At 56.1% G+C, this 23,788-nt stretch overlaps 1 protein-coding gene across 6 annotated transcripts in view; it reads left to right on the forward strand.

Moving 5' to 3' along the window:
• Positions 1-23,788, forward strand: part of PSD4 (pleckstrin and Sec7 domain containing 4) — a 35,464-nt gene that overhangs the window by 5,908 nt on the left and 5,768 nt on the right. For 3 of the 6 annotated variants that reach the window (XM_040496790.1, XM_040496788.1, XM_040496791.1), the window contains 11 exons: positions 14,036-15,110; positions 16,232-16,336; positions 16,623-16,701; positions 17,209-17,593; positions 20,505-20,681; positions 21,103-21,183; positions 21,331-21,443; positions 21,685-21,743; positions 21,928-22,017; positions 23,056-23,099; positions 23,444-23,604. In XM_040496790.1, coding sequence (XP_040352724.1) covers positions 14,145-15,110; positions 16,232-16,336; positions 16,623-16,701; positions 17,209-17,593; positions 20,505-20,681; positions 21,103-21,183; positions 21,331-21,443; positions 21,685-21,743; positions 21,928-22,017; positions 23,056-23,099; positions 23,444-23,604 — 2,260 coding nt within the window. In that variant the 5' untranslated portion in view covers positions 14,036-14,144. Of the gene's footprint in view, positions 1-3,019; positions 3,041-6,457; positions 6,591-6,666; positions 7,394-14,035; positions 15,111-16,231; positions 16,337-16,622; positions 16,702-17,208; positions 17,594-20,504; positions 20,682-21,102; positions 21,184-21,330; positions 21,444-21,684; positions 21,744-21,927; positions 22,018-23,055; positions 23,100-23,443; positions 23,605-23,788 lie in introns of those variants that run through there. The other 3 variants (XM_040496793.1, XM_040496789.1, XM_040496792.1) reach the window with 3 other exon arrangements.

Raw genomic sequence — 23,788 nt, forward strand, 5'->3', positions numbered from 1 at the left:
CCTACTTAAGCGAGCCCAGCCTTAGATTCATGGAGTCATGGAGGAGGTAGGTAATCTTTGCCCTGTAGGAGAGGGGAAAAAAACTTTTCCTCTAGCGGCTTAGATTTAGGCCACTGAGACAGGCAAATTAAACTGACAAAAGACAGATTAACAATAGAAAGAGGTTGGGTGCCTGGGTGGCTCAGTCAGTTAAGCCTCAGACTCTTGATTTTGGCTCAGGTCATGATCTCACGGTTCATGGACTGAGCCCCATGTTGGGCTCTGTGCTGACAGCGTGGAGCCTGCTTGGGATCCTCTCTCTCTAGAAATACTTTCTAAAACAAAACAGTATAGGGGCGCCTGGGTGGCGCCGTCGGTTAAGCGTCCGACTTCAGCCAGGTCACGATCTCGCGGTCCGGGAGTTCGAGCCCCGCGTCAGGCTCTGGGCTGATGGCTCGGAGCCTGGAGCCTGTTTCCGATTCTGTGTCTCCCTCTCTCTCTCTCTGCCCCTCCCCCGTTCATGCTCTGTCTCTCTCTGTCCCAAAAATAAATAAACGTTGAAAAAAAAAAATTTTTAAAACAAAACCGTATACAGAGGCTTATTGCCATGCCCAGGAAAGCCAACCAAAGAAGTAGGGGGCTTGTTAAGTGGTTAAAAGCTTGCACACCTAACTTAGGGAGAGGGAGGCAAGGAGAAAAAGGCTTCTGTGGGAAGAACAGATAGGTTTCTTTAGAAAGACAAAAGGGTTTTTAGAACAAATGAGGGATGAGAAACTTTGTGATAATGTCCGTCTCTAGGGTATGGGTGGTCTTGCGGTCTCCTTCGGGGGCCGTAATCTTTCCTAGAGAAGGGATTTGGGAAAGTTTTTATTTTCCCAAAAGAAGGAATTTATGGCACCCTTATTTTCCAGAAGTTGTCGCTTCCACTCAGGTAAGGGGAGCTCTGAGAAGACTTCTTTTAGCACCTGTCAGGCCTCAGGTGTCTTCACCTTTAAACAATCCTCATAGCAGCTCTGGAATTCCAAGCAGGTCCCCACACCGACAGCAGAGAGGTCCCACTGGCAGCCACTCAGGGTGTGGTGACAGTGCGGGGTCAAATACAGTAGACACCATCGTGGGCCTCCCCGTTGTACCCTAGTTCCCGCCTCCCCTGGAAAGGAGGGATTGGCAAAGAACCTCCCAGTCTTTAAAGCGTGCAGAAATACTCAATCATTATTTAATTCAGTGTATTTAATTGTCTAGTACCTTTGTCATTTTTGCTGATGGTAAACACAACACATATTTTTTAAAAACTAGATACGTGCCAGAGAGAGCGTGAAGAGCTTAAAATCCTGTGTACCGTTGCCACGCACAGAAAGCCGCTGCCAACCCATGTTTTGGTATTCTGTGGCCTAAATACACACGCTCTCAAACCTTGAGATCATCAGGAATATATAACTGGTTTTCTTAATAATATGCCATGGGCATCTTTCCCCTGCATTAAATACTCTCTAAACATAAGATGGTTAAGGGTGGCCGAGGTTCACCATACGGCTCTGGGCTCTACCATAATCAATTATCCAATTCCCAATCGTGGGTGTTGAGTTTGGGAGCATTTTTGCCGTTAGAAAGAACTGCCTATCCCTGTACCGGAGCAGATGTTTGTGAGTATCTGCTGGGTGCCAAGGGGGCTTGGAGACGGAGGTGACTAGCTAGAATCCCACTCACTGCTTACCTAAGGAGGGCAGACCCGTGACAAGTGGCTGCAAGGAAGGTGCCAGTCTACGAGCCCAGAGTTGGGAGGGAGCCGAGGAGAGGAGCCTTGGAAGACAGAGTCCGGGGCCAGACTTTGGTCCCAAGGAAGAAGAGAGCCAGGGAGCTGTGGCCTGGGCGGCTGTCCGTGCACGTAGGGTCAGCCTCCCAAGGCTCCTGTGCTTACCACAGGATTGGGCAACCAAGTCCAAGAGGTAGAAGCTTGTCATCATCACTTCCTGCCCTTTGTCAGGAAACCAGGGGCAGCACTGGTGCCCACATCTGTGTTGGGAGGTTGGTGGTAGCGTTCACCGCTGGACCAGACTCCCTTTCCTCATTGCCCTGCCTCTAAGAGACGTCTCCCTCGCATTCGAGAACTACAGGCATTAGGGAGGGAAGCCCTCACCCCACTCTGCCCCCCGGCTCTCCGCTCAGATCCCCAGGGGACCCATAGTCATGTGGGCCAGTGCAACTATAACCATCTAACCTGCCAGAGGAATGTCGAGGGAGGCAGGTGTCCTGTCTACACTCACTGAGGCCCCAGGCTGGTGGAGGCTGGAGAGCCGAGGGAATAGGGCCTTTACGGGAGGAAGGAGCGTGTGGCTTACTCCCAGGCCTCCCTAAAGGACAGAAGTTTGTAATGCAGGCAGGCACGCAGGAGCCCACTGAGGTGCTCCTGGTTTCTGCTCTCACCCTGCCCAGTAGCTGATGCACCCCCCCCCAACCCCCCCGGAAGGATGGGAGTGAGCTGTAGCAGCTCAGGAGTTTCTAAAAGCTTTGCATTGGGAGAGAGAGTTCGGTAGCGCTGCTCGCTTGGAGAGAAGCCCAGCGCCTTGACACCTGCAGTATGCAGATGGTAACGGGGTGTAGCAGAAAGCGGATTGGCTTGGGTTTGGCAGTCCTGGGTTCAGATCCAGCCAGAGTAACCGCTCAGACCCTCAGCGTCCCCATGTGTTCTGCAGCATGGGGATAATAACACCCCATCCCCACCCCAGCCTCGTGGGGATTGGAGGTGCTGCTTCTAAAGGGCCTGGTGAATGTCAGCACAGGGGGGCCCTTGGTGAGGGGCGGTCATAAGTCAGGTGCCCATTCCCTTCCCGGCTGCCCCCTCCTCTCACACCCTCTCAGGAGGGCAGGCTGTGTGCTGGAATCCCCAGAGCCCCTGTCCTGGAAGGTGGGCCCCATTCCCTCATCTGTGCTCAGCTTGTAAGCTGCCACCTCCCTACCTGTGCCGAGCAGCTTCCTCTGCCGGCAAACAGGAAGTCACTCACCTCGAAGGAGGCAGGAAGGGGCTGCCTGGCAAGGCTGCGTGCCCAGGGGCTGTGGTCAAGTCAGGAGGCCAGGCGTCCTCTGGGCCCTGGGGATGGGGGCGGTGGGCTGGGTAGGGATCCCCAGGCACGGGGAGGGGTTGCAGATCGAAGCTCCCGCTGGCAGGGGCTTGGGGCCAGGAACCCGTTTCCCTCCGCCTGCCCTCATCGGAGCCACACAGCCACAGAGCCAGTGCCCTCCTGGGCTGTACCCAGGGATCCCCCATCCGGAGTTTTGCGCCTGGCAGCCTTGGGAAGGAGATGGAGCAGAGCTGGTGGCTGCTACAGTCAGGGAGTCTGTTCTTGGAGATAGCTGTGAGCAGGAACATCCCACACCCCCAGAGGCACGCCCCTTGCACACACCAGCCCCCTGGGAGGAAAGGGAGGGGCAGATTCCGTCCCCTGTGGCATAAGGAGGAGATGACAGATAGCCCTGGGGTGCTCTGGAGGTGAGTGGGTGGTCCTTGCCCTTGACAAGGTCACATCACAGGGAACGTGTGGACTCATAAACACATAGAGGAGGCAGATCGCTGGCGCCCCACCTGACCAGCGGCATTGCAGCCACGGGGAACCGTGTGTGTGCCAGGATCACTGGGGTGGCGGAGGGGCTGGACTGCAGGGGGCAGGCCCAGAGTCGGGGTGCAGGAGGTCCACCCCAGGTCCTCACCTCCTAATCAGTCCTCACTTTACGGCCACCTGGCTTCGGCCCCCATCGAGCCCCCTGCTCCCCCAACCCCTGCTTGTCTATAACCTCCATGTGGCCACGTTTCATGGTCATTTTGCTCCTGCCTTACCGTCCTAGACCTTCTAGTGGCATTTGACATAGCTGACCACTTCCTCCTTCTAAAGTTATCTCCTTCCTTATCTTCTGTGATGACACACTCTCATGTTTCTGTCCCCTCCTTGGTGCCCCCTCTCACTGTCCTTTGCCTACTTGTCCCTGTTAAAGCTGCGTCAGCCCCCAGAGGGGCCCCTTCCTGCTGCTCACACGTGGCTCACCTCTGCAGCCCAGTCCTCCCTTCCCGTCCCCTCCAGGCATGGTCTCAGTTGCTTGCTTGAGTTTCACAGGTGTCTTACACCTGATATTTTAAAAAGCAAACTCTGGATTTTCTCCCCAAAGCTTCATCTCCCTGATTGTACCATTTTCAAAAGTGCCATTTGTACCCATCCAGGTGCTCTAGCCAGCAATCTAGAACTTTCCTCTGACTTGGCAGTGCCCTCCAAGCCACTGACCTGCCTCCCCTGGACCGTGGGAGCCCCCGGTGGTCTCCCTGTTGTCGGTGAGCCCTTGACTGTCTAGTGCTCATGCAACAGCAGATGATCTTAAAAACCAGTCTGGCAGTGCCCCCTGGCCTGTCATTTCTCCACTTAGCATGCACACTGGCTGACCACTGGGGACCCTGTGGGACCTGGTCCTGCCACGCCAGCCTCGTCTTCTCCCACCATCCCCTCAGCCAGGTGACCAGCTGGCTGCCTTGCTTTCCGTCCCCTTAACTCACGGAGAACTTTCCAGTCTCAGGCAAGGAATTAGACTGGCTGGTTTTTCTTCACCAGGGGATAATGGCCCCCATGAGCATTTCTGGTCTCCTGCCGCTGTCCCTGCTGTCGTCCCCCCCCTTGCTCCCCACTCCTTCCTTCCTCGGCATCCATCACCACTTACAATCATGTGTTGATTACTTAGGCCACTTTTTTATTTTCTGTTTCTGTCACTAGATTGGAAGCTCCCTGAGGACAGAGTCTGTGTTTTATTCCTGAGGGGTCAGCAGCTTCTCGCATTGGGACCACTGGAGGAAGGGGCGCTGGCTGGCCAGGGCCACATTCCAAAGAGACCCTGTAAGGCTGGAGGCCCGGGGGAAAGGTTTGCATTCAGGCTGAGGTGACTGGGTTTGTGGCAGACACAGCTGGGCACAGCGCTGTAAAATCCCAAATACAGAAGGAGGGGCGGCTTGGGGGAGGTGATGAGCCAGGTTTGTACTGCGGGGAGTCTGAGGCACTCATGAGATAAGCCTGCCCCTAACATTTGCCAGCCCCAGGAAGTGAACAGTGGAGGGCCCCGCCTGAGGTGTTCAGATATATAAAAATTATAACTGCTCCTGCCAAAGTGTTCTGTGAAGTGTGTCCTCTCCTCTTACCTCCCAGCTTAACACTGGCCTGGAGGTCCAGGTTTGAATGGGGATCCTCGGCCTCCTTCGAATGTGGCTGTTGCGGCAGAGCTCACGTCCAGCCTCCGACCCCTGCCCTGGACCGCCTCCCCTCCCTCTTCCCACCCTGCACCACAGGCGCACGCGGGGAGCAGCCTGCTACAGGTCCAAGCCCTGTCCACCCGCCCCCGTCCCTCCCCGTCCTCCGCAGTCTAGGGCTGCACAGAGCAGTGATGCAATGCCTCATGGGAGGAACAGGCCATGGGGGCCCCCGAAGCCGAGAATTCCAGGCTCCTTGGGTGCTCTGAGTATGGTGGAGGAGGGCCTGGTAGGCCTGTCCTTGTGGAGGAGGGACACAGATGGCAGAGGGGTAGAGCTGGAGTGAGGCCCTCTAAACTGTGGGCCAGGGTGGCCTCGGTCAGAAGGTGCTCTCTTCATGGGACTTGTATGCGGCGGAATCTCCTGGGCCCTTGGAATTATGAGGAGCTCGGGGGGGGGGGGGGCGCGCGGGGGCTCTGGAGCCTCAGCAGGGGAGTTGGTGGTTGTTGAGGCGGGAGGAGTAGCTTGTGCAGGGGGAGAAGAGAATGGTACAGGGACCATGGCTCCCCACCAGCCTTTGTCTCACGCTTGTGGACACCTGGGACCTGTGTCCTGCAGATACATGTGGGGAATCCAGCAGTGGGGAACGGATGACAGTTCTCGTGGTCAGACACTCTGAGTTCTAATCTTAGCTCTGTGACTTCCCAGCTGTGCCACCCTAGGCAGAGGCATAACCTCTCTGAGCCTGCCTCCAATCTGTAACAGGTATAGGGATGCTTCCTCAAGCAGGTGAGAAGAGTTGGCTGGGGTGCTGTGGGGGGAGGGGGGGAGCTTCGTGACTGCAAGGCCTTTGTATCAGGCACCCCTGTTACCTACGTGAGAAGTAACGGCACACAGTTTGCAGTATCATTTGTGAAAAACAGGCAAAGAAAAGCTGCAGGGCGCAGGGCCCTCTGTGTCCCACTGGGTGCCCTGCGAGGGACCGCCAGCTGGGGTAGAGATGAGAACCTGGTGACAGAACCACAGGGAGGAAGGGGGTGGGGCCTGTCCACAGTCCAGGGCACAGCACCTTCCCCTTTCTCTCCCGAGGCCCTTGACTGACAGTTCTCTCTGGGCCTGGTGGAGGGCCCGGGGGCCTCCAGCCAGCAGGGGCATGGGGAGGGGGGCCAGAGGCAGTGGGCCTGGGAATGGAGGCCCCTGTCTTGTGGGCAGGAAGTGCGAGGTGCAGAGCAGCTAGGGAGCCCTGGGGAGGCTGCGGGGTGGGAGGGTGAGAGTGTCGGTGAGGAGAGCGGAAGTCGGAAGCACCGGCAGCCACATTCTCCACTCACGGACAGACGGGCGTCCGGACCTTGCATCGGGAGGGCCCGCTTATCCTTTCCTGGGTCCTCTGGAGGTGAGCAAGGCAGACCTGCTTGGGGTGGCGGCTGGGACGGAGCCGGGGGCGGCAGAGGAGGTGGACAGTCCCGTGCGGGCCCTTGTGGTAGCTGCTGGGGCAGGTGGGCAGGAAGGAGGGCTCTGTGGGCCCACTGCATGTGCACCTGCTGTGAGCCTGGCAGGGCGTCAACCCTCAGCTTCTCTCTCCTTTCTCTCTGTCCCCCTCCTCCCTCAACCTTCCCCTCCCAATCCGGCCCTGCCTCCGATCCCGGCTCTGGCTCCCACTCACCCTGGCTGGGAGTCTGCCGTTGTGAAGAGTTAAGGGGCAGAGCGAAACTCCTTCCTGAACCTCTTGCGGGCCTCCCCAGGCCTCTGGTGACCGCTATGGCTCGGCGCCCAGGGAGGACTTGTGTGGCTAGAGGTCCCAAGTGGGCCAGGAAGAGGCTGGAGAGAAGGAAGCCAGGCGGGCCTGGGCTTTGGGACAGCTTTGGGTACAGTCGCTCAGAATCAGCCATTAGGGGGCTCCCAGCTGTACCTCGCCTTTCGGGCCCCACCCTGAGAGAGGCTGGGTTAGTGCCTGGGACCCTGGTTGCTGGCTTGCCTGGGCAGCCTTGGTTTAGGCCTCTTGACCTGACGTGCAGCCGCCACCATTTTACTCTGAGAAGCGTCCCTCTTGGGGACACTCTAAGGCCTTCTGCTCATAGTTGTGATCCTCACGGTGAATGGAGTCTCCAGGAGGGAAGGTCCTTCCAGGGCCTCAGATCCTATGGCTGGTGTCACTCCTCTGCTAAAAAGCAGGGGAGAGTGACCTGTCAGCAGCAGGTAATAAAAACCCCTCAGGACTGTTGGGCCTTAGCCAGGTTTGAAGCAATGTGCCTCAAAGGGGCCTGACTCCCCAGCCTCCTGGGGCTTTAGAACGTCACGGAGCTGCTTCTTTCTATAGATAAGGAAGCACCGAGCACAGGGATTAGAACCTGGGCTGCTGGGAGACCCGAGAAGGGGTGAGGGTGCTCCGGCCTGGCCCTGAGCCCTCCTCCTGGTCCTTGTCCTTCTCAGGGAGCAGCTGCTCTGGAGACACATTGGTGTTCTGCTCTCATCCTCTCTGTCCCCCAACATCTCTGCCCCAACCCCTCTGCCCCCTATCTTCTCCATACCCCCATTCTCTCTTCCCCCACCCATTTTTGCCCCCCCCCGTTTCTCTGTACCCCATCCGGTCTGCCCCTCCCCCACCCTCCCTGCACACCCATTCCGTCTTTCTTCTCTGTTCTCCCTCTCTGCCTGAGCCCCAGCTGACCCCACCACAGGGTCCACAGTACCACTGGAGCCTCTCTCTCTCTCTCTCTCTCTCTCTCTCTCTGCACATTTGCATGAAGGCTTCTTCCGTGTGGGCAGGATGTGGGGCTGCCCCTCGTCATGTCTCTCAGTGCTCTGGCCCCAGGTTCAGGCAGGAGCGTCTATCCTGCACCTCCAGACAAGGAACTCCTTTACTCCTCTGTTCTCCGGGGTGGCATCCCTAACCTGGCTCCCGCCTAGGGCTTCATGGGGACAGGCTACCTCCTAAATCCCTGGAGAGGCCAGGAGCCTTTGCTTTTTCCATAGGAAGGAAAAATTTCCAGGGCAAAAGGAAGGAATGTGTGCTGAGTCTGGAAGCTTAAAGGGAGTGAGAGACGGAGACATATAACCCAGATAGAAGGTTCAGGGCCTACTCCGGGAGGAGCTGAGAGCTGAGGGAGCCCACTGGGAGGGTTGTCTGTGCGCTCGTTTGTTTTGGCTTCTCTAAAAGGCCGGCAAAGCAGCAAAAGTCAACTGAGCGAGACATGCTATTTCCGAGCACCAACCGGGGGCCAGGCCAGCAGCAACTTTCAGACCCGTCTGGCTTTATCACAAATCTATAGAGTAGCTTTACTCCATCTTATTTCCTTGTTTAATAGCTAAGGAACCGGGTGAAGTTTCTTGACCAGAGTCATGCAGCTCTTCGGTCATAGTTAGGGCTTGAGTCTAGTCTGTGAGCCTCTGGACGCAGCCGGGGAGGGGTGCGGACCTTCAGGGCTTCCACCTGTCCCCTCAGGGCAGGCTCTCCCCCAGCCCCGGGCGGCCACCCTGCACTTCAGGGTACAGGCTGAGTGCCCAAGCAGGGGGTGAAAAGCAAACCCAGCTCTCAAAAAGTACAATCCAGGTACCAACTGGTCTCCTTCTTGCCCCCAAGATCAAGGCAAAGTTGCACTGAAGCCCAGGGCGAGGTCAGGCAGGGGTGGAGGGACTCATGCCCCCTTGATTTCCTAGCAATCAGTGTCTGTGTCCCACACGCCCATTAGCCAGATCCAGCTTAGCCTCTGCAGGGCTCTCCATACAGGAGAGAGGGGGCACCACCCCTCTTCCCTCTGCCCCAGCCCCAGCCCCCTCCTATTCCTTCCTCTCACTGTCTCCTGGAGCTCAAAGCATTTTGTTGGATTCCATAGAGCCATTCCACCAGAACTGAGCTTTAAATGTCCCAAGCCATCGAAGGGCCGCTTCATTTTGGAGGTAACAAAACCCATCTTAGGAAGCACCAGAGGCTTTCACCCTCCTTGGTTCTGGTTAGCATACCTGAGATGAGCGATCTCAGAAGAGATTTCACTAAACACCAGGGCTGAAAAAAAAAAATGAAATAAAAAGTAAAATAAGAAATTTCTAGGTGTAGGAGCCCTGGACTCTGCTCCCCAGTTCCTGGCCCACCTCTGCCTAAGAGGTTCTATCCTACCCCCGGGAAACATGCCCTTGCTCCATTCTTGACCCTTGCCATGTCAGGCTGCCCTCACCCAGGTGATTGGCAGGACTCCTTGATGGCCATGGGAAGTGACCTCACCCCTGAGGTCATCCTACCCCTTCATTCAGGGAGGAGCAGTTCAAAAAAAGGAGGAGAGAAAGAGAGGGAGGAGATGGGGAAGAGAAAGAGAAAGAGAAAGGAAGAAAGGGGTCAGGGGAAGAAGGACCTTCTTAAACTCTCAGTGACGTGGCTTGCACAGGTGGAGTACCAACAAGGTGCTTAAACATGTCTTCCTCAGGTCCTCTCTGTTGACTTGCTGCCTGCAAGCCAGGACCCTACCTCTGGGAAAGCTCTGCCCCAGGGCACTGGGCTTCCTGGGAGAAGGGAAGATATGATTGGTTCATGGGCAGAAGGAAGTTGTGAGGTCAAAATGATGCTACATATCCTCCAAGCCTCAGTGTCTCCAGTCCTTTGGTAAGGTTGTTGAGGAGGGGCTTCCTGAGGATCTGTCCCTCCCACCCACTCATCCATTCATCCATCATCCATCCATCCATCCATCCATCCATCTGTCCATCATCTATCCATCCATCATCCATCTGTTCCTCCCTTCCATCCATCCATCCATCATCTATCCATCATCCATCCATCCATCCATCCATCCATCCATCCATCCATCTTTCATTTATCCATCCATCCATCCCATCCATCCATCCATCTTTCCTCTCATTTCCACAAACATTTCTGGAGTACCACTTCTGAGTCAAGCAGGTACTGCACCAAACAGTGGGAAAACAGATGAATTCAAGAGACTCTGCTTCACAAGTAATTCATACTTCATTCAATGCATGAAGACCCAAGGGAAATAGATTTATGGGTGGGTAGATAGGGCGCCTGGGTGGCTCAGTCGGTTAAGCATCTGACTCTTGACTTCGGTTTGTGAGTTCAAGCCCCACATCAGGCTCTGTGCTGGCAATGTGGAGCCTGCTAGGGATTCTGTCTCCCTCTCTCTCGGCCCCTCCCCTGCTTGCTCTCTCTCTCTCTCTCTCTCTCTAAATAAAATAAAAACTTAAAAACTTAAAAAAAAAGATTTATGGGTGGGAAGAGAGAATGATACTTAAGAGAGCCACAGACCTGGGATTGGACCCCAGTTCCCCCAATTACCAGCTGGGTTACCTGGGCATATCTAACACTGTCTGAGCCTTCACTCAGCCTTATAAGTAGGGGGGAAATGTTACCATTTGTCTTATTCTTGGGGTGGCTGGCAAGACAGATGAGCCTGTAAAGCACCAAACTGGATAACTGGTACGTTGCAAGGGCTTGGTACGTTCTTTTTGCCTCCCCCATGAGGTTGGGTTGCCAGATAAAATACAGAATGCCCAGTTAATTTGAATTTTTAGAGCGTAAATTTTTAGTATAAGTATGTCCCAAATATCGAGCATCCTATATGCTTATTTGCTAAATGTGGCAACTCTACCATGAAGTTGCATGCCGCCCATTTGGAACTGCCAGCCTAGAACTGGGAACACCTCCCACTGGACTCTGTAACCCCAGGTGTCCCACAGGTGGTCCTGAACTTCTTGAGTCAACACTAACCTTTAACTAATCCACTTGAACCAAAGTATAAGGACATGCCCTCTGCCCTGAACTTTGTAGTTGGGCATAACACACACACTAGCAGGATTCTGTCCTTCAGCATTTCCATACTGAGACAGGTGAACAGAATCACAAAGAACCTGCCTTCTAGGTGCTTACATTCTGGGAACGGGAGGCAGATGAGAACCATGTGAGTAAACCACCCGCCATCACACAGTGGGGTAAATGTTCTGAAATAGAGAGTGAGGGGTGGGGTGTAACCAGGGTGAATTTAATTGATTCAGAGTCACGGCCTAGTCAAAGTGCATACCTCTTCCCCCATCAAATGCTTGATCTCTCAGTCTGTCTGTTTCCTCCCTCCATTTCCCAGTCTCCACCCCACCTCCCTCAGGCCCCGAAAATCTGCTCTTTTCTCTCTTTGGTCTCTGGAAAGCTGCTACAGCTTTTCTGATTTTTTCCCCCCTCAAACCCATTGAAGAATGTCTGGTTTCTTCTGGGAAGGCAAATCCAATGATCATTTACATCTAGCAGAGTCATGAACGTTTACCTGTATGGCTCCTTAATTCATATACATATTTATATAGAATTCTGTACATATTTGCCAAGAGGAGCATGGGGGATGCTCCCCCATGGAGGAGCCTTTCCACTGGCTGCTGCTAGCATTTCCCAGGCCAGTTATTGACATTTGAACGTTTCTTATCAAGTGAGTTCACTAATGGGAGTAGGAGAGTTGATGTCATCCAGGCAAAATACTCTCATGCCCACAGGGCCATGCTCTTGAGGCTGGCCGAGAGAGAGGGAGACAGAATCCCTAGCAGGCTCCACATTGCCAGCACAGAGCCTGATGTGGGGCTTGAACTCACAAACCGAAGTCAAGAGTCAAATGCTTAACCACTGAGCCACCCAGGCGCCCTATCTACCCACCCATAAATAGTAGCCCAGTGAGGAGTGAGGACTGGAGCAGAGGTGTGGGGAGGGGAGCCAGCTAAGCACAAATAGACCAGGTCCTGGTAGGGAGGGAAGGTCAGGGGAGGTCGGCCTCGGGGTCGGGGAAGTGAGCTGTAGACTGGGTGCTTCTTTCCACCTCTGCCCTAAATGGAACTTTCTGCCTGATGTTCCCTGTGCCCTGTGGGCTGCAGTGGTGGGATCTCACCTCCTCACTCATACTTGATCATTCTTCACCCAGGCCTGGGGAGGGAGGTTTGGATCTGGCAGGTTGTCCAAGTATAGACAATGGGTTGTGAGGTTCACTCCTCCTTCTCCCTTGGAAATAGGACTATGGCAGGTCTCTTACTCAGAGAGGACGGAGAGTAGAAAATGGACAGCCACCTAGGGGGAGCAAGGTAGTCAGATATCTCCTTTGGGGCCGGCTGAGGATTTAGGGAGCAAAGCATCTGAATCCTCAGCCTATAACTGGGGCTGGTTGGGGGGAGGGGTGTGGGGTGGAGACAAAGAACGAAGAAGGACCCAAGGCTGAGCTAGGAGACCCATAGAAGACCAAGGGGGAGACCAGTGCACATCAGTTTGATTCAGAGCATTGAATATAAGATTAAAAATAAGAAACAGCCCCATTTTGGGGGAAAGGTAGTCTACACAGTCACTGCCAGAACTTGGTGGCTTCGAAGGCGGGACTGGGGGCCTTTCCCAGGGGCCACAACTTCAGGATCATGAGGCCCTAGTTCAGCAATGACAGATTCTTGCTCTGAGTGAGGGATGTGGCGGTTGGGGCAGAGAGGTAAAAGTCCAGAAAAGGATTCTGTTTTTGAGGGACTTTTAGGGGAATGCTCTTAAGAGGAACAAGAAACTGAAATTCATGGTGGTCCTGTGTCATTTCTGTTAGGTACCCTCCCGAAAGAGGGCACAGTGCCAAGCTGTGTTTCTAGGTGACCCTAAAGCAATAGGTTTAAACAAGAGGACCCCCACCTGACCCTGGTTTTCCAGCTCTGGGGGGTTCCCATTTATTGAGCGTCTGATGGCAGGCTATAACGTAGGCAACAGGTGGTTACAAGTCAGGGGCAGGGGTGTGTTTATTTGTACCTTTGTTCCCCAAAATAGTTTAATACAGCACACAAGCACACACAAGACTTCACGGTAGAAACACGCGAGTGAGGAAAGTGAGCCAAAGAGAGAACAAGAAAAGGTGGGATGAAGCCGGGGATGGGTTCGGTACTGGAAATCTGTGCTCGAAGGGCCTGTGCACCTGACCCCGTACTTCCTGAGAGCCAGTACCAAGAGAGGAACAGGTTATGAGTTTCATAGCGTCCGCAGGATCAAAACCAGCCACTTGTTCTGAAGAAGCAGGGCCACCCAGAGAGCCACGTAGCTTGTCCACATGCAGAGCATGGAGATGCACGCTTCTGGAAAGTACCCTGGGGCATCCCTCAGCTGCACCCAACTGGTGCGAGTGTGGCCGATGCACCGGGCAGGTCTGAGCGGATGTGGTGCAGCCCTTGGTGGGCACGGCCCTGTACCTCTCTCCTCCCCACGCAGCTAGGTAGGCCCGTGGGCTGCGGGTCCTCCCGTCAGGAGCCCAGGCTGGCTCTAGCCCAGCGCCCCCTCTGGCCTCCACCTGCATGGTGAAGTGAGAAGCAGCCTCCTGGCCTAGCGAAGGATGAGACCCCAAACACGGGAGCCCAGGGAGGCAGAAATAAGGCAGCCTGCACCTTTCTCTCCTGGGTGCCTGCTTCTCCCCCAGGTCTCCCCGCCTCTAGTGTTGTCAGTTTGGCTCCCACACACTTTGGTTTATGTGTGTTTTTGGCTTCCGTGGCTTGCGTGCCGTTTTGAGGCACGTCCACCTTTGGTTCTTGCCAACCACTTCAGTCCCTCGGTTCTCCAATCCCAATTCCCTAGTAAATCATCTGGTTCGTCCAGTTTATCTTTTCCAGCTAAGCCCCTGGGCCACCTTCAGCCGACAGACGGGGGTATTCCCGGCGCGGAGTTGAGACAGGGGGGGGGGGGGGGGTCGACGGTGCCCTCCTCACCCCGCCGGCGGGGCTGTGGCTGGCAGCATCCCTTAGCCGGGAGCATGGATGCGGCAGGCACCCCAGACGCATCTAATACACTAGACGTGTGTCTCCAGGGGCTCACAGCCTTTGCTAACCTGCATTTGCTCTGGGCGCTTGCAGGGTAGATGTGGGTTCCCAGCGGCACCCCAGGCCAGCGCTCCCCCTCATCCACACGATGGGATTGTGAAGGCGGACATTTCTGGGGCCTCCTGAGCAGCTTGCGCTCCGGATGATGGGTGACGACAGCCTCTCTGAACACCCCAAACCCATGGAGTTTCTCAGCCTCTCCTTGGGAGACGACCTGCGACCGTGCCCAGGAGCAGACCTGAGAGAGACGTGCGGCCATCCTGACCCTCCCGAACCTTGTGCGGAACAGACCTGGTCCTCTGAGCCTCCAGATTCCACGAAGCCAGATGCTCCTCCCGGGGCCTCCGACGCAGAGCCTGTGCACCTGGGGAGCGGCTCTTCCCAGGGGGGGCCCAGGCACAAGGCCGCACCCCCCGGGTCACCCAGGAGCAGCCATCCTCCGGGGAGCCCCAGGCAGAGCCAGAGCACGTCCACCCAGGTGATGTTCTGGGCGGGCATCCTGCAGGCCCAGATGTGCGTCCTGGACCTGGAGGAGGAGCTGGAGAAGACAGAAGGGCTCAGGGCTGAGCTGAGGTGCTGCATCCCCACGGCCCCTGTGGAGCTCCCCGCCTTCCCCTCCAGCCCCGCAGGCCCCCGGGGCTCGGGCCTCCACCCCAGCTCGCCCACGGAGGAGGCCTCTGGGAGAGACAGCAGTGGGCCTGAGGGGGAGAATCCGAAGCCCGTGTGGCCGAGGGAGGAAAGGCCGGACTCTTCCCCGGAGTGGGGTGCTGAGGAGGAGAGCGTCTTCTTCGACAACCCCCTCTTTTTGGAGAGCCCTTGCTCGGACACCAGTGCTTCTGGAGGTGGCTTTTCCTGGGGGTTCTCAGACTCTCACACAGATGGGAGACCCGGGCCCCAGTATCCCCAGACCCTGGAGCCCCCGCTCCCAGAAGGCGGAGTGCCATGGGAGCTGGGCAGTGAGCCGGATCTGGGGGTTGGCACGGCTGATCGCAGCGGACACACCACACCTCCATTCCCTGTGCCCACCTACAAACCTCACTTCTCGTGGGCTGTGGCTGACACCACCGAGGGGACCCCTGAGGCACCTTCTGGCTGCGGGGAGAGTGAGGTAAGCCGAGCCCTGGGGACCGACCCAAGGCTGTGCATGGGGACACGGAAGGAAAGGCCTTTCTCTGTGGTCACGGGGCCCAGAACACTCTTCAGATACTAGGGCCTTTTGGAATGCTGAAGTAATATAGCTGAAAAGCAGGTCCGGGGTGGCCTTCAGAATTATGAGTCCTTCGTTTGTTTCATGAACGCCATGATGTCAACAGAACACGATGGCAATTAAGTGCACAAATGTCTCCATCTCACCAGTTTCAGGGGGCTGTGTCTGGACACATTTGGAGAACAAACAGCTCCTCCAATTGCAGCGTGTTCCAGGCCATTCTTAGTCTCCACCCCTCCCACCTCCAAGACCTTCCCAGCTGTAACAGGGCAGGGCTCAGCCTGCAAGATGACCTCTGCCCCTGGCCGGGAGATGTCTGTTTTAGGAGTCTTGTCCTCTCTTTTCTTGAGAGATTTTAGCATTTAGTTACTTTTAGTTCACCATCTTTCAACACCGCCCCCGCCGCCCCCCCCCGCCCCCGTGTTGATAGATCAGGCCCCTGCGACAATGGCAGAGGTCCTTGAGATCAACTAGGACAAGTTACGGGGACAAGTGATGTGAGACAGCAGGGAGCAGTTTTCCCAGGGAGACCTCTGCTTAAGAGATAAGGAAAGTCAAGATGGCAGAGCAGGGCTGTAACTTTCTAATCTCTGTTTGCAAAGAACAATGCAGAAGAGCCATTAACCCGAACGGCTCTCTCACCTGACCCCAAGATCAGCGATGCTGCTGGGGACTGTTGGAGTCCCCTCACCCAAAGGCTGGGAGTGCCCAGTGTGGGCCGTTATGGCTCTGTACGTGACCCTTGTTGCTCTGGCACCCTGGGGGTCCTCAGAGGGAAGCCTGGGAGCCCCATCCTCACAGCAAGTGGCACTTGCTCCCATCCCAGTGCCTGGGTGCTGCCACTCTCCCTAGAATCCAGCCCCCCTGGGGCCGGTGCTGCAGCCCATGGAGGGAGGAGGCTGGGGGCAGAGAAGGCAAGAAGTCAGTGAGCCTGGATGGGAGGCCCCGGAGGCCTTGTAGGGTGTGTTAAAGGCCCTAAGAACAGTCTCCCTCAGGTCAAACCTCTTGCCTCTCTTTCTAAGACTTCTCTGGGAAACAGCTGTGACCCCACTGCGTCTGCAGCATCCTGTGTGGATAAAGCCTGGGACGCAGGACCTAGCCCCGCCATACATCCTGCATTACCTTGGGCAAGTCATTTCCCCTCTCTTGGCCTCCCCTGCCCCATCCGTATGGAGGAACATGAGCCCGGTCATACTAGGGCCCGGCACCAGCACTTCTGGGATGTGGGTCTTTTCCCATCCAGGATTCCTCTTCTGAACTGAGGACCCAGACTAGACTGGACTGGGGCCATGTTGTCTGGGTGGGAAGACAGCAGGGAGGGAGGGGCCCTGTTTACTCAAGTCCTTCTCCCTTCCCCACCTTCCCCTCTCAGTGCCTCCAGGGCTCATGGAGATCCTGTGCCTCTCTCAACAGGCCCTGCCCAGCCCTGAAGGCTGGCAGACAGAAGAGGGTCCTTCCTGGCCCCGGGGGCCTCTTCTCTCCCAGGACAGAGGTGAGACCTATTATGGGCTCTGGGAAATTGGGTGATGGGAGGCTTTGGATCCAGGTGGGGACAGAGATCATCCTTGGATTCACAGGTGTCATTGAGAAGTCTCATTATATTTTCTTGGAGCCAGACAGACTTGGGGTTTAATCCTGCTTCTGCCTCTGTGACTTCATCAGGACCATGGGTTTGAAAATGCTCATTTCATAGAATAAATGAAGAAATGGACAAAAGACCCAGCGTTTCTGATGCCTGGGTCCTAGTCGTTTAGGAAGTCCTGAACCCCAGGTTGCCTCGGGACTGGAGTCTCCTGGGAGCTCTCTGGCCACTGCCTCTGCATGTGGGAGGTCACTGCCCAAAGGAGGGACAGAACGTGCTGCCCAGCTCCAGGGGAGGAGCCCCGGGGAGGGAGCTCGTGGAGGTGGCTTCCCAGGCTGTTTTCCTGGCTCTGCTGCACCCCTTTGCCCTCAGTCTGCCTCTCGCCCCGTGTCAGCTTCACTCCATGCTCTTCCTCAGGTGACAGTGATGCTGAGTGTCCCCAGGAATCTGCTCCCTGCACCTTGGCTCCTGGCTCCCCAGGGAGCTCAGCGTCTTCACCGGAACCTAGCAGCCCTGAGTCTGAGAGCAGAGGCCCTGGCCCCAGGCCCAGCCCTGTGTCCTCCAAGGAAGGCAGCCCGCGGCTCTGGGGCCCCCTCCAGGGCAGCAGTTTTCCCGAGTGGACACTAGATGCTTCACGCCCTTCACTCCTGGAGACAGATGGGGCAAAGCCAAGTTTCCTGGAGAAAGAGGAGGCCAGAGACGCTCCAAACCCAGGGAAGGAAGTAAAGAGTGAAGGCCCAGCCAGGACTCCAGAGGCTGGAGCCGTCATCCAGCCTGGTCCTCACTTGACTTCTACAGAAGGGTAAGTGTTAGACTGACCAGCTCTCTAATTGTGTATACATTTAGGAATGCCCTGGTCTGGACAGAGCGTGAGAAACGCACAGTGGGATTTAACACACTGATATCTATTAAGCCAGGGGTATAGGACTGGGTGACAGAAGCTCTGGGAAACACTGAAGGGTTTGAAAGCACGAGAAACCAAGAAGCAGACAGTTACACACGTGGGGTGGGATTTGTGTGTGCTGAGGCAATGCCCTGAGAGTCTGGGCACCGGGAGAGGAGGAAGGGGAAGTGTTCGGGGAACCTGACCGGGGCCAGGTGCCCAGAAAAATAGGAGTCGTGCTAGGCAGGGCTGGGGAATGTGAAGGTCAGAGCTTGTGATGTGGGGATTACACACTGCTTTGAATTTGAGATGTCTAGGAGAAATCCATCCATGAGCCTAGGTCCAGGGTGCTGGCTAAGATCTCAGGGGAAGCCGGAACACCAAGGGGAAGTTTGACTGGAATCAAGGGGGTGGATGTTGGGGCCCATGGCAGGATTGAATAGCCCCAAAACTGTGGCCGGAGGCAGGAACAGGACACCTGGGAAGCCAGCCTAGATGTCTGACCTGGGGTCTCCACCCAGGAAAGAGGTTTTGTTCTCTGGCTGGCTGAGTAGGGACATACTGAAGAGACCAGGAGGCACCGGTGACAGTTCTGGTCGCACCAACTGGAAGGTTGGCCCCACTCCTAGCTCAGTGTTACTGGATGATGGGGACAGAGCCTCAGGCATGGCCAGAAACCAAAGCATCTTCCTCATGCATCTGGAAAACTCCACTCTGGAGTCTCTGGAGGTGTTTGGAGGCTAGGTAATCAGGGGAGTCTCTCAGAATCTGAGAAGACAGGGCTTGTCATACCAAAACTCCAGTCAATTCAACCCAAAATAAAAGTAAGTAAATCTGCTTAAAATGAGAAGCATACTTTCATAGTAAATAATGAAACAAAGGCTTGATCGGGGCTTTGCTTGCTATGATGTTAAGTATTACATAAATAAATAAGTTGAATCTTATTTTTAGCACAATATAGGATTAATGTTCCTGGCCTGAGTCTGCTGGCCCCAAGAGATGTCTCCTTTGGGCCTGACTGTCACAGTGAGGTCACAGAGGTTATTTTTATTATATTTTATTTTACTTTTCATTTCATTTCAATTCATTTGTTGTAATGTCTATTTTTGAGAGAGAGAGAGAGAGACAGAGTGTGAGTAGGGGAGGAGCAGAGAGAGAGGGAGACACAGAATCTGAAGCAGGCTCCAGGCTCTGAGCTGTCAGCACAGAGCTGGAGGCGGGGCTCAAACTCAAGAACTGTGAGATCATGACCTGAGCCGAAGTCAGACACTTAACCGACTGAACCACCTGGCACGCCCCTCAATTAATTTATTTTAATAACAGCTTTTTTGAGAAAGAATTCACATACCATACAATTCACCCATTTAAAGTGTCCAATTTAAGTGCAAGCAGGATGCATTGCCCCATGTCAATCCTGTGACAGTTCATATTTGCCTTATTTTTTCTACCCCCAAAGTAACTCCCCATTGTAACAACGCTAATCGACTAGGTCGTTCCTATAAACGTATTTTAGGGCTTGCTCAGCTGGGTATTCACATAGTTCCGTTTAGGTGTGACAAATGTGTCATTATTTTTCTTCTCTTCAGTTGTCCAGTGGAGTAAATCCTCCAGTTCCTTGTTTGTCTGTGGCTTTCCATGTGATTCCTGGAACCTTCTGGCATCACTTACACGGACTTCATGAAATTAAACGTTTTTTTGGCGAGATTTGTAATTTCACTTTTCAGTGGGTCTCTGTTATGCTGGCCCCACCTTGCTGGGTGCGTTTGAAGCCTCAGGAAGCAGTGAGAAATGAGCAGCCAAGACATGCCCCGGGAAGGGGGGTGGGCAGCCAGAGATGGACGTTTGTGTTAAAGGAGAGAGTGCTGTCGAGTGCAGCCTAATTTTATAAGTGGCCGGCTGATCAGTGAACATTTTCACGTTCTGATGAGTTTTGCTTACCCGTACAGCCCCCTAACCGTGGTCACTTGGATAATGAGTGGGCACATCACGAGAATTCCCCACCCCCCCCACCGCCCCTGGTTGTCATACTGCAGGGAACCGGAGGAGTCAGGGAGAGGCTGGGCTCGGTGACTTCCAGGGTTCTAGCTGCCAGGCTCCGAGTGTTCCCTGAGTCTGTCGGGGTTGCCTGGGCCCCTGTAAGCTCGCGATAATGACAGCTCACCATCTGGGCTCCTGTGGTGACGGCTTCCTTTATCGAAGGGCTGCCTGTGAGAAGGGAGAGGCGGCTTGGAGAGGTCGGAAGCCGCCTCTTTGACTCCCGAGCTGTAGCTGTGCCTGAAGCCGGGCTGGCTTCCTGTGCTTCCCTCCTCCGTGCACCTTCCGTGGCTCCAGCTCTAGGAGTGAAGCCTGGGGCTGGGGCTGGCAGGGGGAAGAGGGCACGGAGGCGACACGGGCAGGGCAGGACAGGTGAGGGAGATGAGTGGCTGGTGGGGTTTGGAGAGACAAATGCCATCCCTCCTGGGGATGGATTAAATACCACTGGTGTCTTCAAAGGGGACACCTGCCACCTCAGATGAACTAGGCTCAGAACATCCTGCCCGAGAAAGTGCCAGGTGCTAAGCTTGGCTCCAGCCCTTGCAGGCTGGATTCTCCTGGTGCCCAGACCAGGCCAGGCCAAGCAGGCTGTGACGCTGCCTCTTTCCCCGGTGAGGCCCTGGTCCAGCTTCCCTCGGCCCCCACCGCTCAAGGCCCTGGAGCTCTAGCTCGCCTGCTGAGCTCTGGGCAGGGACTCTGAGCATCCCTTCCAGGACTGACCTGTAGGGACACTTGCCCCACACGCCTTCCTGTCCAGCCCCCGTGGTAGTCTGAGCACACTGTTGGACTTTTGCAGGCTTCCTGAGAGCCCCATGCCCCAAACACAGTCCCCCGAGGAAGGCCAAAGGCCACAGGCTGGAGACAAGCTGGCGAATGGTGTGAGGACCGACAAGGTGGCCTGGAACTTGGCCTCTCGCCTCTATCACCTGGAAGGCTTTCGGAAGTCTGAAGTGGCTGCCTACCTACAGAAGAAGTAAGGGGCTTTGAGCCTGAGCAAGGCTGGAGGTCAAGTCAGGGGAGGGAGGAGTGGTTGGTAGACTCCATCCGCCGGTCGCCCCTCCTGTCCCTGTGTCCCTGCTGCCCCACTGCTGACCTTCACCCTGTCATTCCTGTCCCAATCCATGCCTCCCCCCCACCCCCTTGCCCTGCCTGCCTCTTCCTCTTCATCACGCATGTCACCGCTTGTCCATACTCTCGAGCCCTGCTTAGAGCCAGTGGACCGGCCCCCTTGTCTCCCCTACCCAACTCCTCGTGTCCTCCCCACTCGGTGTTGGATGGTGCCAGTGGCAGACCAGAGGCCTGCTGCCCCCTTGCCCCCTCGTCCTCTTGGGACGTGTGCAGGCCCTGGGGCCCCGACCCCCAGTGCAGGCTTCATGCCCATTTCCTGTCCACAGCGATGACTTCAGCAGGGCTGTGGCTGAGGAGTACTTGTCCTTCTTCCAGTTTGGAGGCCAGAGCCTCGACCGCGCCCTCCGGTAAGACCCCTGGGCCGTCTCTGGGGCGGAGGGATGGCTGGGAGGTGGCGGCACTGGCGAGGGCTGGAATCTTGACTGCCCCCCGGCTCTGGAGCCTGCTGGCTGCCCCAGCCTGGGCTCCATCCTGGACTCTGGCCCTCCTTCCAGGGTCTTCCTGCAGGCCCTGGTGCTCAGTGGGGAGACTCAGGAGCGGGAGCGAATCCTCTACCAGTTCTCCAAACGCTTCCATTACTGCAATCCTGGGGTCTTCTCCTCTGCAGGTAGGAAGGGGCTGGCCCTGAAGGCAGGGCAGGGGGGTCCTGGGGTGCCTGGGAGGGGGTTGCATGGAAGTGTCCCCTGGTCCACTCAGGAGTTCACTGGGTAGCTGCTGGTGGGAGTGTCTGGGGGACTGTGGAGAACCAGAGAAGCATTTGGGGGTCACCCCACCCAGCACGGGCAGGTGGAAATGCGGGAGTCCCGGTTCCAATGAGCTTTCTCTGCACTCACCTCCCTCTGGAGCAGATTCTGTACACACCTTGACCTGTGCCATCATGCTCCTTAACACAGACCTGCATGGACAGGTGAGAGGGCGGGGGTGCCGGAAGAGGGGGGGTTGAGGCCAGAGGCCCGAGGTGGAGTCATGGAAGGGCCCGGGGGAGGTAGGTCTGGAGAACTGGAGAAGGTTCCAGAGTGTCCGCCTGGGGGGTTATTCTGTTGGGGTGAGGAGTGTGTGCCAGCAGTCCCCCTCCTCTACATGGGCCACAGAACATTGGGAAGAGCATGACTTGCCAAGAATTCATAACCAACCTGAACGGCTTGTGTGACGGCGGGAACTTCCCCAAGGAGCTGCTGAAGGTATGGTGGGGAGGGAGGGTGCCAGGGTGGGGGGGCGCTCCCTGGGCTCACGGTGCCAGGGGCTCCCAGCCTGGGCCTGCCTCTGCTGCATTATCTTTGGGAGGACAGGCTTGTGTATGGAAGGTCCCAAAGCGTGGGTCCTAGCCAGCCGCATCAGCACCACCTTGGTATTTGTCGGCTTGTGGAAATTCACAGGCTCCCTGCCTCGGACCTACTGAATTAGAATCTCTGGGGCTGGGGCCCCTAAAATGTTCTCTTAGGCTTCCCGGCGATTCTGAGGCCTGGGGAATGTGAGGAACACTGGTTTCTTGGTCCTCTGAACGAACAAAGGGCAGTTTGAAGTCTAAGACTTAGGAACCACAGGTTCTAGGGTTTGAATTCTTGTCCCTTGGCCCACTTGGGCTCCTCCTGGGGTAGCAACCACTTTATGGTGTGGTTATCACAGTGAAATAAAGGTTGTCAGGTGCTCAGAGCGGGGCGAGGCACACGGCATGCTTTTCGTAAGCAGTGTTGGCCCTGGTTCTTTTGTCTGTGGGGTGAACATTTCTTGCACCCTTGCTGTGTGCCAGGCATTGCCAGGGCTCCAGAGGCATGCAAGCAGGATGCATCGACACGAATACTCTTTGTTATATCATTTCAATGTTCCGGCACCTCATTTATTCATTCGTTCACCGTATATTTATTGCCCCCGTCAGTCAGCCGTTCCTGCTGTGTCCCATGGGCGGGATGGTATGTGGATGATTCATCTTCTCAGGAGAACTAGCTCAGGCCTCACTAAGCTCAGGTAGGGACTAGGATTGCTTTGCTCACCTTGTCTCCAGCATCTGGCATGGTGCCTGGCACACGGTGAAGGCTCCGTAAATGGTTGCACGCCTGCATGGGTACGTGGATGCATGAATGAGCTTCCCGCTCAAGGAAGGGCAGCTGTGTTGGGGGTGGATGAGGCCGACTGCGGCCTGCCCTTGTCCTACCGATGCCAGGTGGAGTTTGGGCCCCACAGGCCGAGGCTCCCTGCCCACTATGTGCCTTCTCTTCTAGGCCTTCTACTGGTCTATCCGAAGTGAGAAGCTTGAATGGGCTGTGTAAGTGACAGCCCCCTTCCCCGCACTCCCCACCCCTTCCCCGTCTCTGGGCCTGTCCTCCCTCCACCTGCCCACCTGAGAGTTGGAGGAGCCCCAAGGCCCCGGACAGTGCTCCCCCACTGAGTGAGGGCCAGTTTCAAAGCAGGTGGAGGAGCCCAGGTCACACCTGGAGGTGGGGCTGGGGATGACAGGAACGGATGAGCTGGCTTGGAAGGACTCCTCTTGGGAGGTCCTGGGTGATCTGGCTTCCCAGTGAGAGAGAGGGTGGGGGGTGCTGAGGCTACGGGTGCCTCCTGGTGGCCTTTGCCCGGCCAGTACCCCCAGCCTGATTCTCTGATGTCCAGGGACGAAGAAGACGCAGCCGGACCAGAGAAGGCCCAGCTGTCTCCCGCTGCGGGCAAGATGAACAAGCCCTTCCTGCAGCTGGCCCAGAACCCCATGGCACCCACCTACAAGCAGGGCATCCTGGCCCGGAAGATGCATCATGATGCAGATGGCAAGAAGAGTGAGTGCTGCCCTGTCGCTGTGCGGGGCTTACATCTGCCATTGAACCAGAGTGTGTGCGTGCGTACTACAGTGGCTCTGCTCGGGGACACGGCTGACGCGTGCGGGTGTGCGGAGAGATCGCACAGGTCAGGGACCGGCCCCTGTGTTCTTTCCTTGCTGGTGACCGTGTGCTGGGCGCTATG

The sequence above is a fragment of the Herpailurus yagouaroundi genome, unplaced genomic scaffold (genome assembly GCF_014898765.1).
Source record: "Herpailurus yagouaroundi ecotype Mexico unplaced genomic scaffold, PumYag 188, whole genome shotgun sequence".
Taxonomy (NCBI): Eukaryota; Metazoa; Chordata; class Mammalia; order Carnivora; family Felidae; genus Herpailurus; species Herpailurus yagouaroundi.